We start from the raw sequence: 11,229 nt of genomic DNA, 5'->3' as shown, positions 1-11,229 counted from the left end.
CGGGTGTCTCTGCACTAGGCGATGAGGTTACTGAGCTCCATGGTGTCGGTATTCGACATGGTGGAATATGCCCAGTTTCACTCCAGACCTCTGCAGCAATTGATCCTGTCCAAATGGAATGGCTGCCTCAGAGTCTAAAGTCCCAGACGATGGTGCTCACTCCGGAGGTTCGCCCCCCCCCGCAAGGGACTAAACGGACTTTAGGCAGATCTCCACCTTGCGGTCCGTAGCATCCTTAAGGGAGGACATGGATGGCATGGGTAAAGTGGCACTCCGGACGAGGCGTGTCGCATGAGAATCCACCTGTGGAGGGGATTCCCACTTAGAAAAATAATTATCCGCGAACGGATAAGCCACCGCCAAACGCCTCTGTGGCTGGTATCATTTGCCAGGCTGTTTCCACGCCTCCTCTAAATGGTCCACCAACTGACCCGAAAGAGGAAAGACTCTGGCGTCACCCTTAACATCCTTAAAAAAGGCACATTTGGATTTAGACGCCGGAGGAACTTCGTCCTCAATCACCAAAGCTGTGCGGACTGCCCGGATAAGTCCAGGAATATATACTTTGGACCTAGCGTCCGCCTCCTTAGTACGGAGAGGTTCCTGGTCGGAAAGATCCAGAATCTCCCCATCATCAGACGTCACTTCGTCATCCTCATAAGGAGCAGACAGAGACGCCACCGGCCTCTTATGTGGCCGCAACACAGACTCCCCCTGTAACACATCCGACAAGTGCTGTACAGAACTAGTCAGGGAATTAAACCACACCGGCTCCTGAGAGACCGGGAGAGGGGAAATAGGGAGACTGCGGGGTACCATCAATTGCCTCGGGAAACCCTGCATGGGTGACGACACCACTGATTGCTGGGACAATCCCATCTGTGAGAACGCGGGCTGCGGAGCTAACTGGACCAACAAGGTTGTAAGCGCCTGAGCGAAACAAGCCCAGGGCGGCTCCTGTACCGGTGCTGTAACCGTAATTGGCCACACCAATAAAAAACACTGCCAGCATAGACCCTCCGCGCTACCCTCCCCCTCCGCTATAGGTACTTTACACGTAGTACACTGAAGCCGGAGAGGAAAGTCACTTTCAGACATGATGGTGGAAAGTATGTGACCCCTCTCACCAATACTTTTAGTATAGTGAGAGACCACCCTGCAGCACCGCACCGCAAGGGCTTTAGCAGAAAGAGCAGGGACAGTAATAATGCTGACAGTTAGAAAGTAAAGGTACAGGCAGCAGCGCTAGCACAGTCACATACAATGCAAAGAAAAACCTGCACTAACAGCGCTGATCAATCAACTACACAGACAGAGTCTGGTAGGACACAGCGCTACATACACAGACCTGACCACAGCGGAGGAGAGGTATGCGGGGGGACCCAGACCACGATGCCTCCATCCAGACTTCCAGCAGCGTTCACCATGCGTTCTAGAAGATGGCCACCGAGGAGCATAGAGGAGGCTGGCCTGGGGGAGGAGCGCTGCCACAGGGCCAGTCGGCATGTGCAGAGAGGGCTGTGTGCAGCGGGGGAGGCGCCGGCAGTGAGACAGGGAAGGCACGCTCCCCTGGCATGCATTTAACCCCTGGGACGCCGCAGCGCTACCGCTCTGCCGCGGTCCTGCTGTCCCAGGGGGGTAGTGGAAGCGCAGGTTAGTACCTGGCTCCACGCTGCAGCCAGTCCCCAGGGAGCCCCCTGCCTGGGGACTCTGGACCATGTATCAGCGGGGACCCACCGCGGGACCCCGCTGCTTACCTGCTGTCCCCCTTAAATCCGGCCATGGTCCTAAACATCTGGGGTCACCGCTAGCTGTGACCCCAGATGCCTACCAGCATCCCCGGATCGGTACCGGTGTTCTGGTACCGGCGGGGGTGTAGGGAAGACAGCATGGACGTCAGGACTGACTGTCCATGCTGTACTTCCAGATGTGCAGCCACAGCTGCATTGTAGAAAACTTCAGGGGCTCTTCATGGCCCCCCTCTAACAGGTGCATCCGACTCCGGCCGGGCACCAAACTAAACTGAGATGCCTTGGCTCGGGGGCGGGGTATAGGAGGGGGACCCTAGTGCATCCTGGGAGGCTGAAAACTTAACTCTATGGTGCCCGATGCCTGACGTCATCGCTTATACCCCAAGGTATCCTGTGGATACCCTATGGACCCTGAAGTAGAAATAACTGGATATACAGACATGTCCTCACTCATCTTTGCTGCATTTGTGCTAAACAGCCCTTCTTGGCACGCCTGGTCCCGTGAGACTCTGCTAGCACTGGGCATCTTTTTTGCATCTTTCTTTGGATGAAAATGTGTCTAAGTCGCATTGTGATGTGACTAGGACGCACAACAAGACTATGCTGATTAATTTGATATGTGACACTTGTATATGTGTGTGACTGAGTCTCGGTATGACTCAGTATGTGCATTGCTATGATGCAATGGCCGCAGTGTTTTCCATGCCCAGTTCCGTATACAGACTCCATTGCACACAGATATACAAGAGTTGCACATCGACTCAATCAGCACAGTCTCCTGGTGCGTCCTAATCATATTGTGACTTACACACATTTTTGGCAAAACAGATGCCTGACGATATCAGAGTTGCAAGGGACCTGGTGGCTCACTCACACCAGGAATAGCGTGCTGTATGGTGTATTGAGGCTAGATGGAGGAGGACACATCTGTACTAATGAGTTGATCCAAATGTATTTCATTTGTTTTTCTTAATATACATTCTAGTGTTCCAGCACTGCAGTACATCACAATTATAGGATGTGTGCTATTTCACATTTTTTCTTTCTTATTTTATTTTTCTCTTTCTTAATTTATTCTCTTAAGTAATTGATTTTCTTTCATTCTTTGTTAAAATTGTCAAATGTGTGTTTGGGACACCTTCAACTGCCATGCTTCATGTACTCACTACATATAGGGGTCTATTTACTAAGCAGTGTTAGGAGACAGAGTGAAAAGTGATAAGGTGCCAGCCAATCAGCTCCCATCTGCCATCTCACAGGCTGTGTTTGAAAAATGACAGTTGGGAGCGGATTGGCTGGCACCTTATCACTTTTCACTCTGTCTCCTAACACTGCTTAGTAAATAGACCCCATAAGCAGATGCAAGGCCTGCTGACCAAGTTAATGTAGCACTGGTTTGCATCTTCGCCTTACCTGCAGTGCAAGTGGAGTTGAGGTTTCATGGGTTCTCACCCAGCACTCTGTCAACATGTCCACATTCCCAGATGATATGTAGCATAAGCAAGCTTGAGCAGACAGCTTTCCTTCTCCTTCCAACTCCAACCGGCTTCCAAGGGTATCTAGAGGCAAAGTACTGCTACATTTCACTGATTCAGCACATGCTTCACTAAAAACACACTTGGCAAATGTCTCCTTAAAGCAAATGATCTCCAACAATTGATTTAGCAGTTTAATTGCAGTTACAGTGCAATAATCAATAATACAAGTCAAAGTGCCATGTGAAACCTTACTAGTAGCAAATACAAAGATTCATTGGAAGGAAGACTTGCATTATGATAAAGACCCAGCTAAAAAAAAACCTCTGGCTATCAATGCACTTAACATGATTTATAACGAATTAAAACATAGGAAGATGCTGTACTCCTAAAAGGGCTAAAATGGCATTACAGCGGGATGTGCATGTTCATTTTCCAAGGCACCCGCAGTATTTAGCCCCAGCAGTACAGACCACCAGAGTAATGCTTACCACAAAGCTCAGCATATTCCTCTGGCTTGGAGTAAGTCAGCAGCAGAGCCAACGCTTCTTTCCAGCTCTGCAGGTTACAGCCGAGAACAACATCCCTCCACTTGTGCTGGACTACAGAAGAGAGAAGCTGTGTACAGAGGACACCAAAGCATCATTACATGAAATCATGTCTAAGAAGTATTCTGTATGGATTTTATAGCCTATCAGTGTGTTATTTGGAACAAAAGTTCATAACCTTAAAACCACTGGCAGGTGAAGCGAATAACATTGATGATCTCATTAAAATGGTGCCCTTAAAAGATTGGGATATATTGGGCAACAAGTGAAGTTGATGTGTTGGAAGCAGGAAAAATGGACAAACAAGGATTTGAGCATCTTTGACAAGGGCCAAATTGTGATGACTAGACGACATCTCCAAACACAGTGAGTCTTGTGAGGTGTTCCCAGTATGCAATGGTTAGTGCCTTTCGAAAGTGATTCAGGAAAAAACAAACCAGTAAACAGGCGACAGGGTCATGGGTGTCCAAGGCTCATTGATGTATGGGGGACAGGCTAGCCTGTCTTTTTCGATCTCACAAATGAGCTACTGTAACACAAATTGCTAATAAAGTTAATGCTGGCTATAATAGAAAGGTGTCAGAACACAAAGTGGGTCGTAAGCTTGCTGCCTGTCAAGAGTGCCCATGCTGACCAGTCTACTGCCGAAAGGGCTTACAATGGGCATGTGAGCATCAAAACTGGACCATAGAGCAATGGAAGAAGCTGGCAAGGTCAGATGAATCATGTTTTTTTTGTTTTTTACATATGGATGGCCAGGTGCGTGTCCATTGTTTACCTGATACCAGGATGCACTTTTGGGAAGAAGGCAACCCTACATAGGCAGTGTGATGCTCTGGGCAATGTTCTGCTGGGAAACCTTGGGTCCTGGCATGCATATTGTGGTTTGAGTCGTTACAATCGCTACTGGTTTCTATACAGATAGCGTGGCACATCTGGGGTCTGAGTTACACACGTGGAGTGTAGCTGCCAATGAGAACCTGCTGTCTGGAATTTAGCAGCTACTGCTGGAACGCACGCATCACTTCCGGGTGCTATAATTGTACGCTCGCAGACATAGAACATAGGGTCTGATTGCGTTTGATATCAGGTGAGTGCACGAAAGGTGTGGCGCCAAGTAGCGGGTATAGCCCATTATGTAGGCTATTTTAAGGCCAATATGTGGAGTGATCAGCTGCTTAGCCCCATGATGAAGGTGTCTAAGGGCACCGGAACGGATATTAGCCTGATGTGACATTCATTGAATGACATTTGAGCCCTTAGTGCTATATTATATATATATATATATATATATATATATATAATTTATTATTTTCCACAAATAAGCTTGGATTATGACCACTTGTATAAAAAGGACATCCTTATATAAGCAAATTAAAGTGCCTTACACAAATTAAATGGTTAGGTTGTGGCTACCATGTGCTGTCATTTCTGGCCTGTGAGAGTAATTGAAGTGGCCAGTGACAGGGATGTTCTGATCTTTGCAGTATGAAATAGAGGATTTTTGGTACTTACCGTTGAATCCCTTTCTCTGAGTCAGGCTAGGGGGACACTGGACCATGGGTTGTAGGTGGGAAAGTGTGGATTTGGCACTAAACACTGAAATCTATAACTCCTCCCCTCTGCAACCCGTGACTTCACTGCAACTTAAAAAGTGCCTGGTAAGGAGAAGCAATACTCAGTGACACTGTCACACCGAAAAATAACGAAACGGACGGTCAATTAGGATCCAAATCATAACTCATACTCAATACGACTGAGCATGAGGGAGGGAACGCAGTGTCCCCCCAGCCTGACTCCGAGAAAAGGATTCAGCGGTAAGTACCAAAAATCCTCTTTTCTCTTTCCTCAAGGCTGGGGGACACTGGACCATGGGACGTTCAAAAGCTGCCCCCAGGGGAGGGAATGCTCAGTCTGCCTGACCAGAGAACTGTACGACCCCAGAGGGTGCCCAAAAAGGCAAGAAACCTGAACGCTAAAATGAGCAAACGTGAGGACAGGAGACCAGAGGACTGTACAACGGCCTGTGCTGCTGGTCTTGGATCGCACTGCCCCTAAGAAAACAGACGCCCTGGCAAAGGCTCTGACACCCGGTCTGGTGGCGGTCGCCCCGCTCCAGAAGAGGCATGAGTGATACCCGAGTGGATCCAATACGCAAGGGTCTGCTGAGTAGCCGGTCAACCCCCTAATGCGCTACAAAAGAAGCCGCAGAGAACAGTGTGGTGTACAGCCCAGCTAGCAAAGCCATCTCATCCTAGTCCCAGGAAGTCGCCGAAGGACAATAGATCAGAAAGACAACCTCCTATTGGAAGAAAGGCCGAAACAAGAGTCGGCTTGTGTAAAAAACTGTACAGACCACCGCACCTGGAAGAGGAGAAAAAAGGTGACTTGGGAATGCCAACATGAAACCATGCCAACTGAAGGCAATAGCCATAAGGAAGACCAGCTCAGAAGCAACTAACCGAAGATCAGCTGAACGCTCCAACACCCAAGACGCCTGTGTGAGAGCCGATAGGACCAAAGCCAGAGTCCACGGCACCACCTGCGGATGAAACAGTGTCTGAATGCGCAGCATACCTAGTAAAAAGGAATTGGACCTTCCGAAGAAAGGCCAAAGGCTGCCGGACATAAAGTGACCGGGCCAAAGCCAGTATAGTCACAAAAAGAAGTAGTCACCTTGCCTCCAAAACCCCGTGAAGGAAGGCCAAGGAATGTGAAGTGAAAACTTGTAATACAATACACCCCTACAAAAAACAGTTTCCCAATTCAGAGGAAACGAGAGATATAAGCTTTCCAACCTCTGGTCAACAAGGCCAGATTGGGAAAATCAACGGAGGAAGGTCCCTGTGTAGAAACAATGAACCATGTAGCAGCAGGACTGGTTAAGTGGAAGACACAATCCAGGACATACCGACTGCCTGAGAATGGCCCCACATCATGACAGTGGAGCCAGCCTGAAGCCTTCAGAATTACCCGTATATGGGAAGGCTTTACGCTCCTGGAGAACCGTAGGTAACAGTGGGGACGGCAGAACCGACGCGCTAGCCGAAACTTGCACGGAACAGTCAAGGCATTCTCTGCAGAACCAGTAGATACCCTGTTCACAGACAACCCTGTGAAGTCTTGAAGACGTGCAGAGAGGCCCAAGATCCTCTCGCTGAAGACCTAACCAAACAAACTCCAGAGAGACCACTGCATAGCGAGACCTCTGCCCTTGGAGGGAGTCCGCTGTCCCCTATCACATTACAGGCATTATTACCGCTGAGAGTGTCAGTGCTCTAGGGAGGCAGAAAAACGTCCCTAGTCATAAAGGCAACGTCACGGCCCCATAGTCCAGGAGACTTATGTCCGTGGGTACCAGAAACCCATCCAGTAGGGACCCAGGAACGGACCTAGAGGAGAATACCGGAAAACAGTCACCGAATGAGAGTGTGGAGTGCGGTCGGACCGCACCAGCAACCTAGACTAGAGGGATGCCGAGCAACCCTTACAAGGCTGGAGACGTACCCAATGGAACTCCCACGAGTGACCCTAAACCAATGAATGGTTGCTAAGTGGAGACTCTCAATGGGTGAGACCAAAGTCAGTAAGGGTCGTGCACTGGCCACCCCAAGCAACAAAACCCCTCTGGGGAGAAATGTCGAAGACCACTTTCAGAGCTGAAGGCGCCGTCAAGAAAACAGGGGAGGCCCTGCGACGTCGTGAAACCAACGACCTAGGAAGGTTCGTAACTGTGATGCCCAAATATCCGTCACAAACTGAAACCCAAAAAAGATCCTAGTTGTGATACCTTCAATGTGCAATATGCGTGGTATCACCACCCGTAGTCTGATGCAAACCCAAGGAGCCTGGGCTCCACCGAACATAGGGCCCAGCCCAGACTGGGCAGAATCGATCAATGACTGAGGAAGAAAGACGACCTGCCCAAAACGGTGAGGGTATGCATTCCATACAGTCCAGCAATCGAACCAGAAAACTAGTTTCTGTGCCTGCAAAAGGACTGGAACAAAAACGCTGGTCGAGAGGATAGGAACGGTCAATGCCCCCATGCCGCACCTGGGGAAGAGCGATGTTGAGAAATCAAAAGCACTGCCTTGGCAGCGGACCCTGAGGTTCATGGTGGCACCCTAGCCATGATGCCTAGCACCCAGATGCCTCAAGACGTCACTCAATGGTTGCTGAACTCACCATTTGCACCTGTACTGGGTATACCTTATGAGGCACAAGGCTTCCCTGGAACCCTGACTCCAAAACGGTAATGGTACCAGAAAAGTCTGTGGCAGACAGAAAAGAGGGGCGTACTCTTGGAAAAAACAGACCCCTCTGGAGGGGACCGTTGCCGGAAGAAAAATAATTTTCTGAACCTGTGGGGAACATGGCAACCAGTACTGGCACAGAAAGAACGTAGCCACCCAACTGAAAATATTGTAAAGAACATTTGGTATAAGTGACAAAAGGGCCCTTCGAGCCCAGACAGCCGTAGCTGAAGTCCCTCAGCTATCTGTCTTGCATGGCTTCCCACACAGTCTCTAGACAAGTGATATCTGGAGTGTGAGAAAACCAGAATACCACAGGGAGAATATAAAAACTTCACACAGTTAGGACTAAACTGGGAACCGAACCCACGGCCTCGGTGCTGTGAGGCAGGAATGCTAACCACTCCACCGTCTGTGCTGCCTCGCGGAAATTGCCCCCCCAACCGGCAGGGAATCCCAGGGCGAACTATTGTAAATTCTTTGGACAAGTTCGTCAGCAGAAGTTACCATAGTAGACACCAATTATGTCAAGGCTCGCCAAGCCAGAGTCATGTCCCCTGAACGTATTGAGAATAGACAGGTGACAAACTTTCAAGGGTTAGCTAGTAGATCCCTAAAAGATGTTGCATGCGTTGAGAGAAAAGTCTGTCGCAGCGAGAACAGTGGGATGTGCTTCCACCTGGGTACCTAAGTCGTTGGAAGCAAATGTGCAAGGAATGATGACCTCGTAATCTGGCGTCTCCTAGGCCTCCCTGATGAGACTGGAGAGAGAATCGCCGAAGGTGAAGTAGTGACTTCCCGTCGCCCATGCTTGGGAAGCCATATTCACTAAAAAGTGGCGCACAGCAGCAATTAGTCAAAGAGGACAGTGGGTCCTCAGCCTTCGAGACTGGCCTAGGCTTTGGAAATTTCTACACATGCAGAGCTGCTTATGAAGCCCTGGAGGGAGGAGGACGCCACCTGTGCCTCGCTCAGGAGACTCTGCCAAAGTCTGTGCCTGGAGCAGAATCTACTTTGCCAAGGTAACCACGGACCTGCTGAGAGCCAGAGCCTACGCTTGCCCCACCATGGCGGACTTAGCACCCCAGATGCCTGCGCGTCAACGGGCAGCATGAGGCCCACTAGCAATATCCCTGCCAACCAACTCCTGATAATTAGGGTTGTGGCGGGAAAATAACAGACACTGTGGTGAGGCAGCAATGCTAACCATTACACCATCCATGCCACACCTTGTAACACAAGACAGTCGTCTGATTTACTTAGTGCACATTAACATGTGACCTAATACATAGGCAGATAATACAGTGTGACATGGGCAGTCAATATGACATAGTAACACAAAACACGTAAATTTAGTGACAGTGTACATCATAAGTCCTACAAGTATAGTGTAAATATAGAGGCCCCACAGGAATTGTGTACATACAGTACCTAGGCCCCACAAGTATAATCTACATACATAGGCCCCACAGTATAGTTTACATACCGAGGCCCCCAAGTATAATGTACATACATAGGCCCGGCAAGTATAATGTACATACATAGGCCCCACACATATAATGTACATACATAGACCCCACACGTATAATATACATACATAGGCCCCTCCGTATAGTGTACATACATAGGCCCTATGGTATAGTGTACCTACATAGGCCCCCAAGTATTATACACATAGGCCCCACAGAATAGTGTAAGTGTCCAGTACTTCGCTTTATCAAAGCTGCAGGGGAGCCGTGGAGCGTCCCGTGAAGGGCAGGAGAAACGCTGATGGATGATGCCCTGTTCCCTGCTGAAAACAGGGCGCACGTCTATACTGCTCCTGGAGGGGGAAGTGCAGCGCTGCAGGCTTCGTCCCCTTCATGTCCACGCTCCCCAGACTTGGAGAACTTCCCTTGGGGGAAAACTCTGGTCAAGCCCGCTCCCCCGGGCAGCCTGTCAGCGCACACACACCCCCTGCATGGGAGGAGAGCTGCCGCTACAAACACGGAAAAATGGCTACCGCCCATCCATGACTGCCCTCCACCAGCACCCTCTAACAGGGTGACCGTGAGCTCCTGTCCCCGGGACCAGACTGTCTCTCAGAGACCTGAGTGTGTGAACGGGGGAAGCGCTAAGCGCTATCCCCTCTTAGATGCGGCTCTCACCGCCGCTTTACACTCCAGCTGTGCGCTGTTATAAGCAACGCACAGCACCTATAGTAAAAAATAAACATAACATTTACAAATAAAGGAAAAAAGCCCCAAGCTAAACCAGGGCTGCAGCGCAGCCCTGAAATAATTTCAGTGTTTAGTACCAAATCCACGCCTTCCCACCTACAACCCAAGGTCCAGTGTCCCCCAGCCTTGAGGAAAGAGAATCATCATTGGGAGATTCCTTTAGTGAATGCAGGACTAGTAGACACAGGGAAATTGGATCTGGAGACCAGCATCTATTGCCCTAGCACATCAACTATTACTAAAACCCATGTTACATCTAAATAGCAATACTGGGTTCACAACATGGTCTCTCTGCATCATTGAGGTCTTCCTGGGGAACTAAAATTGTGAATGTTTATTCAGAAGCAGCCATTGTTAGTATGTACACAGAATGACAAGGCTTTCTACAGGATGTGTGCCATGTGACAGGTGTATGCCAATCATTTACTTATCCCACTTACAGACGTAATCTTGTTTTTCTGGTGAGCAAAATACCACTGCTGCGTCTCTCTCAGTAGGTCTTCCCCTCCAGCATTGGCCAATATAATGGCATCAGCGTAACGACCATCCTTTAAACATAGGTCCACCGCTGCCTCGAAGTTTCCCATCAAGAGTGCTTGACTTATCAGGCCATCTATATCTAAAAGATTGATCAAAGATAGCATTAAATATTTATTTTTGCTTTTTACAGTAATCATGGAACATCAAAAAGCTCATCAAATAAAAAGAAGCACAAAATAGTTCTAATAATAAAATGTGCTGCCGAAAGTATGGCACGGATAATGCTCACAGTAGTTAAATGTCAAATGTGGTACACTGTAATCACAAAATCTATGTCAAAAATAGCGAAAAGTTAACATGATTTATTTTTATGCTAAAGTTATGTATAAAGGGTTGCAACAATCTAAGCATTACAATGCATAGGTTATGTCTTGTAGTAATGTTATTGCTCACTATTTCTATCACTAGCAGCAGTACAGCAAGCTATAAAGGACTTCTGT

At 48.6% G+C, this 11,229-nt stretch overlaps 1 protein-coding gene across 5 annotated transcripts in view; it reads right to left on the bottom strand.

Annotated features, from left to right (window-relative positions):
- The window catches only part of SEC31B (SEC31 homolog B, COPII component), a 187,181-nt gene that overhangs the window by 47,782 nt on the left and 128,170 nt on the right, over positions 1 to 11,229 (bottom strand). For all 5 annotated transcript variants that reach the window (XM_088475642.1, XM_088475644.1, XM_088475645.1 and 2 more), the window contains 3 exons: positions 10,690 to 10,868; positions 3,718 to 3,844; positions 3,165 to 3,310 (listed from right to left, as the gene is read on the bottom strand). In XM_088475642.1, coding sequence (XP_088331768.1) covers positions 3,165 to 3,310; positions 3,718 to 3,844; positions 10,690 to 10,868 — 452 coding nt within the window. The remainder of the gene's footprint in view (positions 1 to 3,164; positions 3,311 to 3,717; positions 3,845 to 10,689; positions 10,869 to 11,229) is intronic.

This window comes from Taudactylus pleione, unplaced genomic scaffold (assembly GCF_031769625.1).
Source record: "Taudactylus pleione unplaced genomic scaffold, aTauple2 ptg000016l, whole genome shotgun sequence".
NCBI classification, from domain to species: domain Eukaryota; kingdom Metazoa; phylum Chordata; class Amphibia; order Anura; family Myobatrachidae; genus Taudactylus; species Taudactylus pleione.
This window is presented reverse-complemented; position numbering and strand designations above follow the sequence as displayed.